Consider the following 22,136-nt stretch of genomic DNA (forward strand, 5'->3'; position numbering starts at 1 on the left):
GTGTTATTTAAAACGAACAACTCAACGACCCATCTTGTTACCATTGTTTTGTAAATCCAGCAAGGCATGTGGTGGTGCAAATGGTGTGTGGTGGGTGTAGTGTTGATAGATGCATAAAGAGTCAGTTGACAAAATCCTACAAAAATCCTACAAATTTACTACAAAATGTCTAGAAACATTCACATTAAATTTAATGGACTTGATATACTATTTTTCTTCATTTTGATAAGAAAAAAATACTATAAAATACTACAGAAATACCACCACAGTAATACTTTGATAGAAAAATATTATTAAAGAAATATTACAACAGAAAAACTACCAAAATAGAACTATGGTAATATTAAAAAAGTAAAGAAAAACTACGAAGATGCTAGTATGGAAATACTTCAAAATACTTCAACGGAAATACTCCAAACCACTACAGTAATATTTTAATACAAAAATACTGCTTCATAAATATTATGACAGAAATACTAGAAAATACTGCAACAGAAAAATTACGACAGAAATACTTCAAAAGTACAACTATAGTAATACTACAAAAATACGACAGATATACTTCATAAATATCCAATGGAAACACGACAAACAACACTGCAGAAAATCTACAAAATAAAAGTACAGCTGTACAATAAAAATACTCTAGAAATCCTATAAAAATCAGACTACAGAAATACTACAAATACCGAAAAAAATCAACTAGGGTAAAATTACAAGAATACGGGCTGGTTACGTCCCCATTACACATTCTTTTCTTCACATTAATATGCAATAAGTCATTACTGAGAGGTGTTGGTCACAACAGCATTTACCCTATTTGCAGATCAATGAAACCAATCCAGTCAGTTGCCTGTTCTTTGGGCATTCTATCCAGGAAAGCCAAATGGTTTTGCTGGATACTTCTAGTGTTAATTGCTAAAGTGATGCTAGCAGCTAAAGTGGAGCTACCTACAAAAACGATGCTATTTTCTAATGCAGCTAGCAGTTTCTACTAATTGTTGTAATTGTTATCTAGGCCAGGGGTCGTAAACCTTTTTGACTCAAAGAGCCATAATAGCAAAATATTTTCCTTTTTTTCTTTTTTGGGAGAGAAAGCTATACCATGTATTTTATGACAAAATTCAGCAAAACCGCAAAAACCTGCTCTCCTGACAAATTTTTTTTGCCCATTTTATTTCTCTTTAGGATATTAGAGGATTTGATAAAATTGATGAAATCATAATAATGCAAGAGCCTGTGTCCCATATTAACAAATATGCCCCTTCAGCTCCCACAGCTGCTTAAGATTGTGAGACTCATTTTGACCTTCATTTATTCTGTAAATTATGGTTTCAAAACAGGGTGCGAGAGAGGGTAGGGTGCTGTGTTGTATAGCTCCACCCAACCCAACAGCTCACCCAATCAAATTGTTCTGTGCGCTTGGCTTGCGTTTGTGGGTAATAACAGTTTGTTGTGTGGGTTTTTATCATAAAGTGTCTCAACAGTGAACATGCATTATTTAATGATCTTCCATGTACAGGTTTTCTAGGAACGTACAGCGAAAATAGGGTCTGTTTGTGTGACACCTGTAGGTAAAACTGTGCTCTTTATCACTGTTGGGATTAACACTGTCATAAATAACGCCATTACGTAACAAATTACCTTTTCCGCCGGTTCAACGCCGTTATCGTTACTTATGGTCAAAAGCGGTGCGTTACTTTGGCTGCAGAATGCCAACGGCGGCGTGTCTCCACACACGTGACACTGTCTATAGCGGCGCGGTTCCTCGCCCCTGCAAGACGATCATGTCCCCATACAAAGTAGCAACAACCATATAGTTAGATAGCGATTAGAAATACAGTATATAATAATACGCTAAAAGAAAAGGCGAATTGGTGGTACGGCAACCTATACGTGTCGATCTCGAACAAAACGGCTATATTAACCGTTTCTTGGAAGTGGGAGCCGGCTCACTTTGAGACGCCAAGAGCCAGTTCCCTTTGAGACGCTATTTTTCTCTTGTGATTGGTCAAGTGCTTTTTTTCAGGGATTCTTTTCTGTTGACTTTGAATTTATTGAGTATAAAAAAGGTTAAAATTGTTTTGTCTTTTATCTTTTTATTTGTAGATTTTAAATATTTTAATTTATTTTTCCTGTGTTTTTTCAGTGTTAATGTTTACGTGTTAATTTGTATAATAGTCTGAAATAAATGTCTGTGCAATAACCTGTGCAGCCCTTTGAGACTCTTTGTGATTAAGGGTTGTACAAATAAAATTTACTTGACTTGACTTTATTTTAACCCAATTTTAGTCATTCATAATAATACATGATACATGTTAATATATGGATTAAACAACAAAAACAACCTAAAGAGCCATTTGGAAGCCGAATGAGCCGTCTCTTTTTAGTGAGGTGAGCAACAGAGGCCGGTTCTATTAAAGGAGTCTGAATGCCCATCCCTACAAGTAAACATCCGAGTTATATTTAATTTATTAAACTCACTTTATATTTTTTACTATTGATTGTTATTTTATAATGTTGTTTTCTGTTTACATTTGTTGCACTTCAAGTGTAGGACAAATCTGAGGTGCAATAAATAAAACAAGGTTCTATAACACAACTACCTGTCTGTTCCTCTCTATTTAACTGACTCAAATACTGCTCAGAAAATGTTAAATTATTTTTAAAGTAACTTAGTTACTTTCCCTGGGAACTATTTACTATTACTATAGAGCAATGGTTCCCAAACTTTTGCAGGCTAGCCTCCTTGGCTCCCCAGGGAATTCCTAGAAAAAAAACTGACAATGCGCGTACTAGAATTGGAACCCTACGGAGGAATTTGCACAACTAGGATTTTATCACCGAGCCATGTGGAAAGAGCCATATATGGGTCGCGAGCTATTCATTCCTGACCCCTGATCTAGGCTTGAATATACAATACAAAATATAAAAATTAATTATTAATAGAAGTACATTTTATTTTCATATAATGTGCCGGATTTACTATCAAATCTATATTATTCAATTTTTTTCGTTATTTAATTTTTTGTTTTGTTTTAGATATCGACGAGTGCATCGTTAATGGAATGATGTGCCGCAACGGCCGCTGCGTCAACACTGAAGGAAGTTTTCAGTGCATTTGTAACGCCGGCTTTGAACTCACCCCGGATGGAAAGAATTGTATCGGTAATTAAGATCATTATTAATCAATTCTTGACTTTGTAGCATATTACGTGAAATATGGAAAATTTCGTCTGTCTTGTAGATCATGACGAATGTGTCACCACCAACATGTGTCTGAACGGAATGTGCATCAACGAGGACGGCAGCTTCAAGTGCATCTGTAAACCAGGATTTGCCCTTGCGCCGAGTGGACGCTACTGTACTGGTGAATATTCTGAAATCCATTATCCCACATTGAATATTATACTATACTTTTTGTAAAAAGACGAAAAAAACTAGTAATCTGCTGGAGAATGTTACCTAAGACATGCTTCAGCATGCTTGATTACCAACTTGACATATGCTGTGTCTCAGGCAGTGCGCATCTTGTGAAATTGTTTTACATATTACACATGCTTTTGAATCTCTCGTTTAGATTTGGAAGAAAAAAATCTTATGATCTCCAGCATTAATGCTTTTTAATTTCATTTGCCTTAATAACGTACTTTCTGTAATATTTATATCTCGATGGACATTAAATTATTTCAAATACCCTGTACTACCGTAAAACATGTAAAATGCTCACCTAATGCACCCAAACTTATACCTAAGATGTGGGTATACAAGAATGAATACGGTATAAGCAAAAAATTATTTCTGTGTGTACCAAACGACTCATAGCCCATTTGTGGTCCGTGGCCCAGTGGTTGCTGACGACCGCTCCCGGGTGAATTCTGATTGGCAAAAGAAAGTCCCATTGCTAATATCGCGGCAGAACAGCTGCTGAGTAGTTACCGCCTCCGCGGCACAGTTCTGAGGTCATGGGTTCATATGCAGCCACTAGCCTTCCTGTGGAGAGTTTGCATGTTTTCTCCGTGTTTGCGTGTGTTTCCTCCGGGCAATCCGGTTTCGTCCAACATCCCTAAAACATGCATGTCAGGTGATGTCATGGATGGATGCTAATATCGCTCAAGTTTTGGACGTTAGAAGGTCTTTCTCCCCCCCAAAGACATCGACGAGTGCCTGACGCCAGGAATCTGCATGAATGGGCGCTGCATCAACACTGAGGGCTCTTTCCGCTGTGAGTGTCCTCCTGGCCTGGCGGTGGACGTGGACGGACGAGTTTGCGTGGACACACACATGAGGACAACGTGCTACGGCGCCATCAAGATGGGCACGTGCTCACGTCCCTTCCCTGGAGCTGTCACGAAATCAGAGTGCTGCTGCGCTGACCCCGAGCACGGCTTTGGGGAGCCCTGCCACCCCTGCCCCTCACGCAACTCGGGTACAAATACCGACGCGTTGTTCAGCTATATGGGTCAGTTTCAATTGTAGTGTTTTTCTTGCAGCTGAGTTCCAGGCTGTGTGTAGTAGCGGGATTGGCATCACAGCTGATGGCAGAGGTCAGTATGAAGGTCTCACCCACCCAAAAACTATTATGACAAAGAAATGTATTTATTTTTTATACAAAAAAGATAAATAATGTTTTTATTATATTTATTCATGTATAACGCTCTTTTTTTCCCCCCCAAAAAAACAAACTTAAAGTTTGAGTGTTTCCACAAGAATCTAACCCAGGTCGCTGCATTAAGGGCGGCAAACACTGCTACACCAATGATATGAATGTCATAGGAAAAGGCATTGGCCTTTATCTCATCTTAAGTCAAGGTACCAGGAACAAATGTTAATTTCGTTGTGCATTTTACATGTTATAATGACAAAAAATTTGTCACTTACAATTCTTAGAATAGAATAGAAGAATATAATATAATTTGTTTGCATTGTAACATGTAAAATGCACAACAGAATTAAAATTTGTCTCAAAATTAGTGTGATAATTAGATTAAACCTACTGCCTTTTTATATGTAATTTGGGCCAGTGGTTAGAATTGAGTGCTTTCACCGCTGTGACTCGGGTTTGATTCCCGTTGTATCCAACCGCAAAGTTTGAATAGAGAAAAAGTGAGTCAAAATTTTACATCTATTTCTAATCAAAAGTTAGGTCTGTTATACATGAATAAATATAGTATTTCTATTTTGTTTTTTATATTAGGTTTATTTTTAAATTTTACTTAATTAAGTTATTTACCTTCTCCCAGACATCAACGAGTGCGCCCTGGACCCAGACATATGCCAGAACGGCATTTGTGAGAACCTGAGAGGAAGTTACCGTTGTATCTGCAACATCGGCTATGAGTCCGACACCAGCGGCAAAAACTGCGTCGGTGAGTTTTGTTGTTTTGTGTGCAGTTTCCACATCTTTAATGAGATTCAAAATGCAGAAGTAGTCCTAGTTTTTTTCTTTTCCAGATATAAACGAGTGTCTGGTCAACCGCCAGCTCTGTGACAACGGCCTGTGCAGAAACACACCTGGCTCCTACACGTGTTCCTGCCCCAAAGGTTTTGTCTTCAAGCCAGACTCGGAGACATGTGAAGGTCAGTGCCTACACACGCATGCATAAATCCTGGATTCCATCTGTTTTGGATTAACATCATTAAAAGGTGACCTAGTTTCCACTGTATGTGCGGACTGAAAAACCTTAGGTTCAGAACATCAAAAGGTATCGGATAGATTACAGAAACAGAACATGGAAATTTCCCAAGGTCTTCAGAATCCGAAGCTTCTCTAACACAGGGTTGACTATGCTTCCCTGCTACATAGTATAACATAAAACATTAACTACAGCATACTCAAATGAACAAAACACGAAAGAAATAAGATGCAGGACAGCTTGGAATACTAACTGGTCCTAAAGAGAAAAAAAGAAAGAAAACGCAGCTAAAAGACTTGCGCGTAAAATGAACAACTACATAATTTTCCTAGACCGACTAGTTCTAACAGAACAATACATAAAATAGGACACAAGAAACATTCCCACCTATGGGCAGAACTACAATGAGAGTGCTATTAAATATAATACTGGGACACAAATTACCTGTAACTAAACAAAACGTTTAAGAAAGATCATGCAGGATATGTTGGGACATTAACTAGTTTGCACTGAACAAAATGTGAAAGAAAGACAACGGAAGATATATTACAACATAAACAGAGATTTAAAAACTATAAAGCTAAAAAGGTGGATGTAGCTTAGACCAATTTAGCAAGCTAAAAATGATAAAGATCGATATAAATAGCTAGTAAAATACCGAGACAGATTTATAACTGACAGGCTAAATACAGATGAATCTATATAAATATCTTGTTAGTTAGCTGGTTAGCTCGCTTGTTAGCTAACTATCTTGCAAGTTGGCCTTTTAGCTAAAACTCAGTGCAATTTACTTTCTTAGAATATATTTTTCGGAATAACAGTACAATTTTATTTGAACGTATACAGTAAGACCTCGGTTATCGCGGTTAATGGGGACCAAAACCGCCCGCGATAAGTGAAAATCCGCGAAGTGGTGGCGCACCTTCAAAAAAAAAAACTTTTTTTTTAAAAAATTATTATTTTTTAGACCCGGTTAATGGGGACCAAAACCACCCGCAAAAACTGAAAATCTGCGAAGTAGCAATGCCCCTTCAAAAAGAAAAAAAAAAATGTAATCTCATCTCATTATCTGCACCGCTTATCCTTATTATTTGCGAGCGAGCCCCTAACCCGCAGCGCGGGTACTTTCGGGAGCGATACGCACGACACCGCAACAAGCCGAGCGGGTCCGGCACTCCGCGCGGAGGCCGGCCTGTCGGAAGCGCAGAATCCCCCCCCCCCCAGGAACACGTGTAGGAGCCAGGTGTGTTTTGTACGGGAGTCGGATTTGGGCACAACACCGGCGCGCGGTTTTGGTGCGGCTTCCGCTTCACCGCCCCCTAACCCCACAGGTCCCCCTACCCCTTTCCCCTGCGGCCCTGTCTGTCGGCTGGAGTCATTGAGGGCCGTGTAGCGCCATGTAGAGCCATCGTGGCCCGAGCGGGAGACGTGACGTTGGTGACTTTTTCATCCGCGTTAACAAACGCATTTTGTAGAATACGATCGCGCTTTACTGTTTAAATAAACCCGTTAGATAGACTACGATCGCCCAATTATTTTAATTAGCTCGCTTTATGGTTTCAATAAGCGTAGTATATAGAATATGATCGCTTTTGTCGGAAGCGCAGCAGAATGCGCCTTCACGCGAGGGGGGGAGGATTCTGTACGGGAGTCGGATTTGGGAACAACACCGGGAAACGAGAATGGGTCCGGACCAGTGTGTGAAGTGCCTCCATTTCAAAGACTAGGGTCATCGGCCGAGGGGGATTCCCGCAAAAAGTGAAAATCTGCAAAGTAGCGACGACCCTTCAAAAAAAAATTTTTTTGTTTGTTTTTTCACAGACCGCGAAGCTCTGAATCCGCGAACGTCGAACCGCGAAGTAGCGAGGTCCCACTGTATGTCAATAAGATGGCAATACCTTACCTTGGTTTTTGTTTTCCAGATATCAACGAATGCAATTCCAGTCCCTGTGTCAACGGGGTTTGTCGCAACGTGATCGGTTCCTTCAACTGCGAGTGCACACACGGTAGCAAGTTGGACTCGACAAACACAATTTGTGTGGGTAAGGCATCTATCAAATCAGGGGTCCCCAACGTGGGGCCTGTGGGCAACAACTAGGCCCCTAAGAACAGCTGATTAGCCTTTGAACTGGTTTTGAAAGTAGTCCATAAGTGAGTTTTTTTTTTAATTTGATTTCTAACTGGAATGAGAACTCACTGTAGCTAGCTGTCCCAAAGGTTTTTTTTTATCTAGCTAAGATTTCGCTAGCGACATGTCTATGCTAACTTTCTTTTATATACTCTAGAGCGATTCTGACACCATTAAAAAGTACTCATAGTGTGTGCAATAAGTCGATGAATTCCTGCTTATTATGTTTAATGTTTTCAATTTTTCTACTCACAGATAGCATGAAGAGCACATGTTGGCTAACCATTCAGGACAACCGCTGTGAAGTGAACATCAACGGCGCCACTCTCAAGTCTGAATGTTGCTCCACTTTGGGGGCGGCCTGGGGAAGCCCATGTGAACGCTGCGAGATCGGTCAGTCTTTCTTTTTTTTACGTTTTTGTTACGACTAAAATTGTTAACAATATCTTCAAGACTAGACAGAGAGCAGACGATGATTTTCTGGGTTGTGGGGATGCCTTTCTGTAAGGTTCTTTTGGCTGCTGCCATGGCTAGATTCATTTTCTCAAGAGTTGAAACATGGTTTTAGAATAAAGGTTCAAGTTGGACTTTGTATGGGGCTAGGATAGAGTTGAAAATGTCCTACAGACTTGACAGAGACAGTCTATGATTTTCCTGGGTTATGTCGATGGTTCTCTGTAAGGTTTTACTGTCTCCTTCTGTGTCTAGATTATTTTAGTTAAGGTTTGAGTTGGGCTAGTTTGAGATTGAATATGTCCTCCAGACTAGGCAAAGAGCAGCCGATGATTTTCTGGCCTTCTGTTGCTGACTCTCTGTAAGGTTCTACCGCTGCTGTTTCTAGAACCTTTTTTAGAGGTTTAATGTGTTTTTTTAGTTAAGGTTTGAATTGGACTTTGTTTGTTTGATAAGGTTGACAATGTCCTCTAGACTAGGCAGGGAGCAAATGAGTATTTTCTGGGCTGTTTGATTTGCTTACTCTTTGTAAGCTTATGTTTGCTTTTCTTAAACCTATTAAACTTTGGTTTGGGTTCCTATACTTTTAAAAATGTCCTCCAGACTGGTCAGAGAACAGATGATGATTTTATTTGTTGCGTGAATGACTCTGTAAGGTTTAACTCTGTCTATACCCTTGTTTAGTGTTACAATGTGATTTTTGGGGTAAGGTTTTAATCCGACTTTTTTTGGAATTTGGTTTAAAATGTCCTCCAGACTGGGCACAGAACATCCAATGATACTCTGGTTGATGACTCTCTGTAACGTTCTCTTTTTTGCTTCCATGGTTGGAGCTAAACACGTTGGATGTTGTTGTGAGCTAGAATATGATTTTAAATGTCCTCTTGACTGGGCAAAAGCAGCCAAGGATTTTTTGGGTGGTGTTGCTGACTCTCTGTAAAATTCTACTGTCTGCTGCTGTGCCGCAGTTACAATGTGTTTTTTTTTCAGTTAAGTTTTGAGTCAGGCTTGATTTGGAGCTAGGATAAGGTTTTAAATGTCCTCCAGACTGGGTGGAGAGCGGCCTATGACTTTCTGGGTTGATGACTCGATGAAACGTTCTCCTGTCTGCTGCCGTGCACCTTTCATACCACACTATGATGTTTATATTTTAAAAAATGTGGAGGAGGAAGTTAAATAATACAAGGGTGGAGCTACGTCTTTTACAAATGTATTTTTTAATTAATAGACACTGCTTGCTCCCGAGGATTCGCTCGAATGAAGGGAGTCGTCTGTGAAGGTAAGGAACACAAATCACCCCATCCAAAAAAGAAAAAATCACTTTAACTCAAAAAGACGTTTTTACCATCAGACATCAATGAGTGTGAGGTGTTCCCGGGGGTGTGCACCAATGGCCGCTGCGTCAACACTCAGGGCTCTTTCCGTTGCGAGTGCACCGAAGGCCTCAGCTTGGATGGCACTGGCCGCACGTGTGTGGGTACGAGGACATCCAAAAAAGGAAAAACAAAAATCACACCCGAGCCTCTCAAACAAAGTCATTTTACTGGGTGGCCGCTGGGTGAGGCTGGGCTTTCCGCAGGAAAGGCTCAGACAAAAGCAGTGTTGTCCAATATCATTTTTTCTACATAAAATTAGATCTAAAAATCAAAAATAATTTGATAATTAGTAACTTCGAGAGTGTAGCAGTCCCTGTGCCTTCTCCATCTTTTTTTATAATTGCAAGCTTCGTTTCAATGGTTTTCATGATTTTTCTTCTCCTTTAGCATCACTGCAAGTCTTTGAAACAACTTCAAGTTTACTGCACAAGATTTAACTGAATAAAGAAACAGAAATGAATAGTGTGAGGTAAATAAGCTAAGAACATATCTGCATTTTCATGAGGCAGTGATGCAAACCAATGGCAGATCAGCATTTAGTAAGATGTCAACCAAAAGCAGACAAGCATCTTAGAGATGCAGCTCTTCATACGCACGAAAACCTAAATTTTTTGTTGTTTTTGTTGTTAATATAGTGGGGAAAACGCCACCAAGAGAGGCTAGGGTGGGATCGTCATGTCCTGGAGGTCTAGTCAAGTCAAGTCACATTTATTTATATAGCCCTTAATAAAAAATGTCTCAAAGGACTGCACAGTATTACAATGACACAATTACATGATCTTAAACCAACATGCGGGCGAGGAACAACTCAAAACCTCACCGTGAGGAAAAAGAGAAACCTTGAGAAGGGACCTCACAAGTGGTAATCCCCCTTTCAGGATGACCAGGGTGAATTACAGTTAGCATTATAATACACAAACATAATTAACACTAGGTAACATGTTAAAATTTTGTCCGGAAAGTGTATGACAGCAACGACGCCCCCAGCCTGTAAACTAGTCCAGAAAGTCTAAGACGGCCACGACGCAGCTTCCCATCTCTGCCAGCTGGTCAATGCAGGCGTTGACATGCTTCAGGTCAAACGCTGGTCCGCTGACTCATCTCAAATCGTCCTTCTCCTTCGTATCACCACCAGGCAGGCAGTCAGGAAAAAGACAGGACAATACAGAATATGAGGTAGGCATCAATCATAAGCTTTGGAATGGAAGTGTGTCTTAAGCCTTGATTTAAAAACTTCCATTGAGGTTGCCGATCTTATCTCCGGAGGCAAGGCATTCCATAACACCGGGGCCCGGATGGAGAACGCTCTCAAGCCTACAGACTTCTTGGCTCTCGGAGTCACAAGTAGACCGGCATTTTCCGATTGCAGACTCCGTGCAGGAACATAGGGGGAAATCAAATCAGCGAGATAAGAGGGTGCAAGTCCATGCAAACATTTGATTGTAATAAGAGAAACTTAAAGTCACATCTTAAGTGGACTGGGAGCCAGTGCAAGTTGGTCAATACAGGAGTAATATGCTCAAACCTTTTGGTTTTAGTCAAAAGATTAGCTGCCGCATTCTGAACCAGCTGCAAACTTTTGATGCTAGACATTGGGAGACCAGAAAGCAATACTGTAAATAAATCTATCTTTAATAAATACAATAATATAAAGTATAAGGCTGCACAGTGGTTAAGTAGTTAGTGCGTCCACGGCAAAGTTCTGACATCATGGGTTTGAAAACCAGCTTTCAGGTTTGCTGTGTTGGGTTTGCATGTTCTCCTCTTGCCTGTGCGGGTTCATTCCGGGCACTCCGCTTTCTTCCCACATTCCAAGAACATTCATGTCAGGTTAATTGTCCAGTTTTGAATTATCCCTGGGTCTGACTGAGTGAGTGGTTTTATGTCTCTGTGTGCCCTGCGACTGGATGGCAACTAGTTCAGGTCTGGGTGTCCCCTGCCCTCTGCTTGAAGATAGCTGGGATGGGCTCCAGCACCCTCGCAACCCTACTGAGGAAAATAGATGGATAATGGATAACAAATAATAAATACCTTAACTAAATATGTGTGTACAAAAATCTAGTTAATACTATTCATATTAAATTTGTGTATTAACTTTCAGAACATGAATGGATATTTATAACCTGAACTTTTCTGCACATAGCTTTTCCCCAAATGATTTATTGTAATTACGTAGCATTTCTCTTAATATCTGTTTTTTTGTATATTTATATTTGTTAAAGTTACTAAAGTGTGCTAATAAAATAATGCCCCTCGATGAGAATCAGTAATATATTTTCTCTATTTTTCTTAGCCAAGGCATGTGTGACCTATGATTAATATTGTTGCGAGCAAGGTGCATCCACTGTCCTTTAAGCGTCAGTTCATCAGTGGTGACTATCTCCTTCCTTGCCTTTGCAGCCTCTCGTTACACCTTTCAATGCAAATATAATATTTTGTTATTAGATTGCAAAAAATGATGACTTGAATCTGCTAATTCTTTGACATTTATAATCTGTGATGTGTACGCACTGCCTTGGGTCAAAACAGGAAGTGGTTAGCCAATTATATTGCAGGACGGACGTACATCAATCTCAATATAGATAGGGAATTTTGAGCCTTGCCTAACCAAATACCAAAGAGCTAGCATCAATCTCAAACCTGCGCTAACATGAAGCATATCGTCTTGGAGGCTGAAAACGTCCCTTGGGCCCCGAGATTGAGACTCCTTACAAATGAATGAACAAAACTTTCTTTCGAACATGAGAAAAAAAAATATATCAAAAAACATGTTAACGTAACATGTCCGAAAATGAATAGGACAAAACATATGCTTATTTCCTACCTTTTCAACCATAGTAATTGTGTCTCACAGCTAGATTTCCCGTGTATTTACTTATACCAATTACCTCACAATTATACATATTTACATAGGTTCATATTACAAGACAATAGGGCAATGATAATAATAAATATAAGTAATAAATCATATTTCTTCTTCTTTTAAATTTCAAAAAGTAGAACAAAAAAATAACATGCTTATTTGGTCTTTTATCTCCTGTGGATACAGTCACTTCATCATCATCATTATCATCACTATCACATTACTATTTTCACCGTCATCTTCACCATTGCTGGTTCCATGAATTTTCAGCATGTTATATAATAAGAGTATCAATTTTAATAACAATAATTCTCTTTGGGGCTCATGGAGACAACCGACTGACAATGGTGTCTGTTGTCCATCATACAAAGTATATTTGAACCTGCTGCTGGAGGGGGGCTGCATCTAGGCAGCAGGACCACCTTACATAAGTTTTCTTTTGTTGTAGATATGCGAAGCGAGCAGTGCTTCATGAAGTGGCATGAGGATGAATGCGGCGAACCCCTTCCCGGCCGCTATCGAGTGGACATGTGTTGCTGCTCGGTGGGCACAGCCTGGGGAGTTGACTGCGAAGAGTGCCCCAAAGTCGGTTCGCTAGAGTACAAGGCCATTTGTCCCCGAGGACCCGGTTTTGCCAACAGGGACATCTTGACTGGCAGGCCCTTCTATAAAGGTACCGTATTTTCCACACTCTAAGGCACATTGGATTATGAGGCACAGCCCCAAAAAATAGTCTTTTGTGATGTATTTTTTTCATATAGAAGGCACACGGTCTAAAGGTGCATGCATTTAAAACTACAGTAAGAGGTAGGGTTGTATAATAAATAAATAAATACCTTTAAATTAATGTAATTGATTTAATAGAAAAATAACATTACAACTTTTTATTTAGTTGCTGTTCATTCAGCTCGTGGCTTTAACCATTCCCCTTTTAGATTGCCATGAAACAAGCAAAGTCTTGTTAGCTTGCTAAATTTACCGATAAATTCTAAGCTAAGACATGCTAACAACAATTTAAATTTTAAAAGTTGTTTGAATATATTTATGTATTTATTCTTTATTTTCATTTAATTGTAGAGTATTATATTTTGACGAAAAGGTTCTAAAAAAATAAATAATACATTTAAAAGAAGAAAGAAAGAAAAGTAAAACATGTATTAATATGTAAATAAAAAAATACAAATAATAAATGGTATCATCATTGTATATAGTGCTTTTCAAGTCACTGATGACCTCTCAAAGCGCGTTACAATTTGCTTCACACTTGCCTATTTAAACACACACTCACACAGCGATGGTGTCGCCTACCTGCATTCCGGGGGGATTAGGGGTTCAGTGTCTTGCAAGAACACTTTGACATTTTACTCTGAGGCGCCGGGAAATTAATCTGTGACCTCTCTGCCCAAAGCGAGCGCTCTACCTCCTGAGCTACTTCCCCATGATAACAATAAATAATGGATAAAATATAAATTTTAGAAATGTGATAAATTGCAGTGATAAATGAATATATTTTTGAAAGTTATTTGCAGAAATTGTTTTTTAGAAATATTATGATACTTTTAGACTCAAATGGCGGCCCCCTGTATGGCTGCGGCTGCATCTGCTCCCGACAGTTTCTCACATTCTGGTCAAAAACCCCAATCTTCGACTCAGTTTATGAGGGCGAACAAAGACAACTCTAACTGCAGATTAATATACGATCACAGTTTTTTGCTGGATATGCGAACATTCAGAAATCCAGCGCAAATTTCTACGATCACTCTGGAGTGTTTACTTAGCCTCGGAGTGCTACGTCAACAGAACACAGCGGCCTAAAAGCAGCGAGTAAAAGTGGCAAGCGGAAGCGCTGTGACCGGGGAAGGAAACGAGGTTGTCGGGCCGGGCTAACGGCTCGGATGAAGGCCAAACGCCTCTACCATCCATTTTCCTATCCAACGTCCGCTCCCTGGACAACAAACTGGACCATTTACAAGTGGAATTCACATCGAACCGCGAGTTGACGAACTGTTGTGCTTTAATTCTGACGGAGACATGGCTAAACTCATCCATCCCGAATGACGCTGTTAGCATTGTGGGGCTAACTGCTTTCCGCGCTGATAGAAGCGGCGAGCTCACCGGCAAGCGCAGGGGTGGCGGTCTATGCATTTATACCAACAACAACTGGTGTAGGAATGCGAAGATAATCTCGAATCACTGCTCACGAGACATTGAACTTTTGACGGTGATCTGCAGACCCTTCTACCTACCGAGGGAGTTTAGCGCGACCATCATTACTGCCGTGTACGTGCCCCCCAGCGCTAATACGAAGGAGGCAATGGACGTTCTCTACCGAACTGTGAGTGAACTGCAGCATGCTTACACCGAGTGCATTTTTATTGCGGCGGGGGACTTTAACCAGGCCAATATGAAAACAGTTCTCCCGCATTTCCATCAGCATGTAAACTTTGCTACAAGAGGTAGGAACACATTAGACCTGGCCTACACAAACGACAAAGGTGCATATAAAGCAGCCCTCCGCCCCCACCTTGGCTCATCAGATCACCTTTCTGTTATGCTAATTCCAGCATACAAGCCCCTGCTGACCAGAGAAAAACCTACAGTGAAGCAGGTGAGGGTGTGGTCTGAGGGGGCAATGGAGGCACTACAGGACTGCTTTGATTGCACTGATTGGGACATGTTTAAATCGGCTGCCACTTACAACAACAAAATAAATATAGATGAGTACGCCATTTCTGTGTCAGCCTACATCAGTAAATGCGCAGAAGACGTCAGCAATACCAAAACTATATGCACCCGTGCCAATCAGAAGCCCTGGATGACTGCTGAGATACGCAAACAACTAAAAGTACGGAACCTTGCCTTTAAATCTGGTGACAAGGAGGCGCTGAGATCAGCGAGGGCTAACCTGAACCGTGCTATCAGACTAGCAAAGCGAACGCACAGTCAAAAAATCCAGGAACGTTTCCTCAGTACAACCAACACCAGGGATATGTGGAAAGGCATTCAGGCCATCACCAAATACAAGCCAACCACCGCCCCAGTGCAGGACACTAGCATGGACTTTCTGAATGACCTCAACAAATTCTTTGGAAGGTTCGAGGCACAAAACGGCACCCCTGCAGCGAAAGCGGTTCCAAATCAGGACGAAAGAGCACTCCACCTGGACTCAACTGACGTGAGGAAGACCCTGAGAGGGGTCAACACAAGGAAGGCTCAAGGCCCGGACAACATTCCGGGGCGGATACTTAGGGAGTGCGCCGATCAGCTGGCTTGTGTACTAACAGACATTTTCAACACCTCGCTAGACCAAGCCAAAGTACCATCATGCTTCAAAATTGCCAACATCATCCCAGTGCCAAAGAAACCCCAGATCTTATCATTCAACGATTACCGGCCCATTGCACTGAGTCCTATCATAATGAAGTGCTTTGAGAGACTGGTTAAAGAGCACATCACCTCCAGTCTCCCCTCCTCATTCGACCCCTTTCAGTTTGCCTACCGGACAAACCGCTCCACCAGGGATGCCATCTCCTCTGCGCTTCACCTGAGCCTGACACACCTAGAGGAGAAGAACACCCATGTGCGGATGCTGTTCCTGGACTTCAGTTCAGCATTCAACACCATCATCCCACAACATCTGGTAGACAAAAGAGACTCCTGGGTTTCAACACCCCCCTGCGGAATTGGCTGCTGGACTTCCTCAGTGACAGACCCCAATCAGTGCGGATAGGTCAGAACATCTCAGATGTCATCTACCTCAGCACGGGCTCCCCCCAAGGCTGTGTCCTGAGCCCCTTGCTGTTCACCTTGATGACACACGACTGCGTCCCTAGGTCCGCCACAAACCACATCGTGAAGTATGCTGACGACACAACAGTGGTGGGCCTCATCAGGGACGACAACGACCTGGCCTACAGAGAGGAGGTGGAGCAGTTGGTGGGCTGGTGCAGGGACAACAGCCTGGTCCTGAATGTTGACAAAACTAAAGAGATCATTGTCAACTTTAGGAAAAACCAGCCCAACCATGCCCCACTTTGCATCAACAACAAGGCTGTGGAGGTTGTCAGCAGTATCAAGTTCCTAGGGGTGCACATTACAAACAAACTCACCTGGTCCGTGAACACTGCATCACTGGTTAAGAGGGCACAGCAGCGCCTGTACTTCCTGCGGAGGATGAGGAGAGCCCACCTGCCCCGACCTTCCCTCATCGCATTCTACAGGGGCACCATAGAGAGTATCCTGACCAGCTGTATCTCTGTGTGGTGTGGAGGCTGCAGCGCTACCGACTGGGGTAGTGTGAGGAGGGTAACGAGGACAGCAGAGAAAATAATCGGGACTACACTTCCCTCCATTCAGGACATTGGCCAGAAGCGCTGCCTATCCCATGCTAAGAACATTATCAGGGACCCCTCTCACCCCCATCATGGACTGTTCACTCTGCTAGCCTCTGGGAAGAGGTACTGCAGTGTGCGGTGCAGGACCACCAGGTTCCGCAGTAGTCTAGTCCCCGTGGCCATTAGACTGTTAAATGGTCAAGCTAACATATAGTTAACCTAAATCTAAACGGCTGCTAATCTGACTTTTTGCACTACTGGCAGTTCTTTCTAGCTTGCCACTCCTTGCACATTTGCTCTCTGCACTATTGTACTTACAGCGTTATTGTTACAGTGTTAATGTTACTGTTTACCTGACTTGTTAACCTGACTGCCCATTTTGCACATCTGGTTAGCTACTCCTCTTGCACTATCGGCACTATGGTAAAATACTATACGTAGCCATAATACAATACTACTTTTACTTATATCTGTACATTCAAGGAAACTGTGCGGGTCAGATGTATCGACATTTCGTTCTGTATACAGGTGTACTAGAATGACAATAAAGTAGATCTGAATCTGAATCTGAATATGTTGAATAAATGATTAAGCCTGTAGAAATATTTTGTTAATGGGTTTCATTGGCACGGCAGCTGAGCGGTTAGCGGGTCCGCGGCACATTTCTGAGGTCATCACATTAAATCCAGCTATTCCTGTGCGGAGTTTGCATGTTCTCCCCATGCTTGCGTGGGTTTCCTCCAGGCGCTCTGGTTTCCTCCCACATTCCAAAGATATGCATGTAAGGTTGATTGGCTGGTCCAAACTGTCCCTAGGTGTGAATGAGCGAGTGAGTTCTTTGTCGCTGTGTGCCCTGCGACTGGCTGGCAACCAGTTCAGGATGTCCCCTGCCCACTGTCTGAGGACAGCTGGTACGGGCTCCAGCTCTCTACGACCCTACTGAGAATAAGCGGTGCAGAAAATGGATCGATGTATTAAGATTTTAAAAATAAATAAATGAAAAGAAACAACAAAATATGTATGAACTGTATATTAAAATTAGATAAAAATAAATATCCTCAATATTGAATTGCATTTCATTCAATTTTTGCTGTTATGAAAAAATCATAGGTAAAATAAATAATTGTTTTATTTATACTCTTTTAGAACAATGCTTGAATTCATTTACTAATGATTTTCTCTTTGTTTTCCCCTCTTTTTAAATTTCCCTTTATTATACATGTGTCACGATTTGTAAATGCGGAAACAGGCATGCTCAAAAAAAAGGGATAAGCATAGGTACAAAGTAACAAACAAAGACAAAACTAGGAGTCTTAAAACAACTGACAAAATATCCAAAACAAAAACAAAAAACAAACCTCACGTGACATTGGGAATGACCTGACAACCTCTGCTGTCAGTTACAGTCCATATAAAAGGGCTAGAACAATTAATAAATAACAATAAAGTAGAGTGTGGAGAAAACTAGGCGCAGGTGAGCAGTCTCCAGCTTGTCCCCCTCTAAAAATCTCTAATTTCTTGTGTGCCAGGTTACTTACAATATTTTATATGGTTATAATTTCAAATGGCTTGCTGCAAATCCGCACCTTCTCTGCAGACGTGAACGAGTGCAAAGTCTTCAACGGCTTGTGCACGCACGGAACTTGCCGGAACACCATCGGAAGTTTCAAGTGCCGCTGCAATACTGGTTTTGCGTTGACGGCCGAGGAGAAAAACTGCACAGGTGCGCAAAAGAGAAAAAAAACTGACATAACCGCACATGATTTTTAGCTCCTTTTCGATTTTTAAGACATTGATGAGTGCCGCATCTCCCCGGATCTTTGCGGCCACGGCACCTGCGTCAACACACCCGGCAGCTTCGAGTGCGAATGCTTTGAAGGCTACGAGAGCGGCTTCATGATGATGAAAAACTGCATGGGTACGTGAAATTTCTCATACTTTTCCAGAACTACAATGCTCCCTCTACATCAAGCTTAATTCGTTCCAGGATTGCTCTTGTAATGGGCAAATTTTTCTGATATGAAATACAGTGGTACCTCTACTTACGAATTGAATTCGTTCTGGGAGTAGCTTTGTAACCTAAACAATTTGTAATTAGAGATATCTTTTGAAAGTAAATATGCTCACCTGTTCCAAGCCCCGCAAAAGTAGATATATTTTTTAAGAAATCATAAAAGAATATCAGAACATGAAAACAGACATATTACAATTAGATTACCGCACAATAAACATAATGTAAACAAATAAAGAATAAAGGAAATATGAGTTCACCCTTTAACTGGTCTTTTTGTTTACCGGTCCTCAGCAGTGTTTTTTGCCTCACATTTCTTTAAAAATTAATCAAATGACGTCCGCGTTTGCCGGTTTTTGACAAAATTGCGCGAGTCAGACGTGGCGACAGCCCGACTTGTAAACCCTTTCCGGGTGATCCTTTCTACAAATTCTGAGACTTCAAGGAATTTTGCCACAATGTCCCGTTTCTGTCGTCGTTCTGAACTCCTCCTGCATCGTGGTGTTTGTTTACATACCTGTATTGTCTCTTGCTTTATTTCAATGGCCAGAAAGTCTCATCTTCTTCCTTTCTCCTTGTCCACTTTTCTGCATGTCTTTTGTGGGGTCCGTTGTGAATAATATATTTTTTTAGCCATACCATAGTCGACTGTTTACAGAGCGGGAAGGGGACACAAGAGCATACCCGGAATTACGCATCAGCTTGGGTTTGCCAGGTAGAAGTCTCTAAACGGTGAATGGCTACGCAATGTACTTTTTTGGCTTTGTATCCTGAAATGCCTTTGTAACTAGAGGCAATATTTCCCTGTTTCGGTCCTTTGTAACCTGAAACTTTTGTATGTAGAGACATTTGTAGTTAGGGTTACCAATGTATTATAAAACGAAATAATCCATTCCGGCCCCCCAAAAGCATCTGAGAGAACCCTAAATAGCTTTAAAACACATCGTCCTGATAACTAAAACCACATTGAAATAGTAATTAAACTTAAAAATACAGTAAAAAGATAAATAAGATGATAATAATGAAATAAAATGTGAGTTTATTAAGCGTGCTTACCATCGTGTGAGTTGGCGGTTGCTAGGCTTATGGTGGTTTGGAGGGGTGTAGGAAGAGTTACAGTGCATGAGAGACTATTGATGATACGTAAGCACTTGCTGTACACGCAAAATTAAAGTTACTATAACTTTAAATGAGCGTGCACACGAACATTTTTTACAGCGTTAAAGTCCCGCTGTGTAATATTTGACCACTAGATGGCACTGTCTGGTGCAAGCGAGGGCCAGTGCCTCAGACCACAGCGTGGCGGCAGCCTGCTAGACAAACATGACGGAGACCTAATTGGAGATTCCAATGTGTACAAGAAATACACATTTTCGATTTAACCCTAACCCCTAATCCTAAAGATAAAGTCAGGTTAACACTGCAGAGCTTAATGCTCAATGAGAATTTTTTTTTATATCTTCACATTTTAACTAAATTTTGACTTGAATGCAATCTCCTGTGACCTCTATGCGTCTCTTTTGTGAACGCAACAATTTTCCCGCATGCGCAGAAGAGGGCACGTGACATCACAGCCAATTCGTCCATTATTTGAGGAAGTACTCTTGAATGCTATTGCCGTAGCGTAATCAGCAATTTGAAAGTTATTGTGCTACTGGAGGCTGAACAGAGTTGTCCCCCCGAATATTAATTAAATCAAAAACCTCACTTTTCTTCCATTGAATTCTTTCCATGTTTTCGTCTGCCATTGTGTGTTGATTTCTATGCTATACAGAAGAGAATGCAAACCACCTTTTGTTCCAAAAAAATCTGTATATCCAAATTTTTGTGACTAGAGGGGCTCGTATAATATGGTATGACTGTATTTTTGATTCCTCTCCTGGCAGACATCGATGAGTGCGAGCGAAACCCGTTGCTGTGTCGTGGCGGCACCTGCCTCAACACCGAAGGAAATTACGAGTGCGAATGTCCCACCGGACACTCACTCAGTTCTGACGGATCGGCTTGTGAAGGTACGTGAAGCGGTTTCCTCGTTTAAATGAAAACTTTAGGGATGCATGATAACGAAAGTTACAAATGTAACGACGGTTCTAGAAAAGAAAAATCTTTACATTTGAAATCAAAATAGATAATAAAGAAAACACACACAAAAGGATTTTTTTATGTTTACTTTACAATTACAATCACATACGGTTCCGCTAAACATCTCCCCAAAAGGTACTTTCGGAGGGAATAGTTTGACTTTATTAATCAATCAATCGGTAAATACTAACTTTGTATATCAATGATAACTATAACTGGCAAGCTCTCCGGTGCTTCGTACACTTTACGGATAGGTAGAGTGGAGACACAACCAAGTTGTGTTACTACTTCTGCTTCTTCTTTAATAGTTTGTGTGTCAATGATAACTATAATGGGCAAGCTCCCTGGACCCTTGCGTACATGAGAGAAAGAAAGAGAGTGAGAGAGGGAGGAGCGGGGGGTCCGAACATTTCTGCCACACATAATGCAGAAGACTAAAGCTTGACTTTATTAATACTTACTTTGTTTGTCAATGATAATACTGAGCAAGCTCTCGAGTGCCTCGTGCCAATACGGAGAGATAGAGAGGTTGTGCTACTACTTACTGTATGTAGAAAATCAAGCAATGTCGGCTGATTAAATATTTTAGCATGGCATCAAGTGACTAATTATCAGATCTTTTTCTTTCAGGCCAATAGCTGCGACGTAATACTTTACTACTATCAACCTAAAAATTAGCATGCATCCCTAGAAAATACAAATTCAGAGGGCCCTTATGCTATTAATACAAATGCAGAAAAGTTTTGCATGTATTCACCTTGAAGGATGATGTCACAAAAAGTCCCAGAGCATTTTACAATGTTCTTATTCTTACGTTAACAATAAAGACAAACTCATTATTCAGTAATGAGTAATGTAGTATGTTTTGCAGGTGTAATGTCACGGAGCTTATAAAGTTCAACTTTGATGGACAGTGTTGCTAATTTAACGACATAATAACAAAATCAAATGATAAATATTTCCCTGCCAGACGTCAATGAGTGCCAGCTGAGCGACAACCTTTGCAAGAACGGACAGTGCGTCAACATGGCGGGCACTTACCAATGCTCCTGCTACACCGGCTACCAGAACACGCCGGACCGGCAGGGCTGTGTTGGTGAGTTGGGACAATTCCGGGCCAAATTGTAAAGACCCCTCACGCTCTCCTCGTCTTCTCCAGATATCGACGAGTGCACCATCATGAACGGCGGTTGTGAGACTCATTGCACCAACTCGGAGGGCAGCTACGAGTGCAGCTGCAGCGAAGGCTACGC

At 41.2% G+C, this 22,136-nt stretch overlaps 1 protein-coding gene across 1 annotated transcript in view; it reads left to right on the top strand.

The window, feature by feature from the left end:
* Positions 1-22,136, top strand: part of LOC148354600 (fibrillin-2-like) — a 153,172-nt gene that overhangs the window by 79,796 nt on the left and 51,240 nt on the right. The window contains exons 14-29 of the mRNA XM_088348774.1: positions 3,043-3,168; positions 3,248-3,370; positions 4,154-4,429; positions 4,494-4,547; positions 5,244-5,369; positions 5,455-5,580; positions 7,559-7,678; positions 8,020-8,157; positions 9,446-9,496; positions 9,569-9,694; positions 12,905-13,129; positions 18,388-18,513; positions 18,580-18,708; positions 20,688-20,813; positions 21,854-21,979; positions 22,043-22,136. The exon at positions 22,043-22,136 is cut by the window's right edge and continues 29 nt beyond it. Of these exons, the coding sequence (XP_088204900.1) occupies positions 3,043-3,168; positions 3,248-3,370; positions 4,154-4,429; positions 4,494-4,547; positions 5,244-5,369; positions 5,455-5,580; positions 7,559-7,678; positions 8,020-8,157; positions 9,446-9,496; positions 9,569-9,694; positions 12,905-13,129; positions 18,388-18,513; positions 18,580-18,708; positions 20,688-20,813; positions 21,854-21,979; positions 22,043-22,136 (2,092 nt within the window). The remainder of the gene's footprint in view (positions 1-3,042; positions 3,169-3,247; positions 3,371-4,153; positions 4,430-4,493; positions 4,548-5,243; positions 5,370-5,454; positions 5,581-7,558; positions 7,679-8,019; positions 8,158-9,445; positions 9,497-9,568; positions 9,695-12,904; positions 13,130-18,387; positions 18,514-18,579; positions 18,709-20,687; positions 20,814-21,853; positions 21,980-22,042) is intronic.

This window comes from Urocampus carinirostris, chromosome 12 (assembly GCF_059441175.1).
Source record: "Urocampus carinirostris isolate Australia breed hairy pipefish chromosome 12, RoL_Ucar_1.0, whole genome shotgun sequence".
Taxonomy (NCBI): domain Eukaryota; kingdom Metazoa; phylum Chordata; class Actinopteri; order Syngnathiformes; family Syngnathidae; genus Urocampus; species Urocampus carinirostris.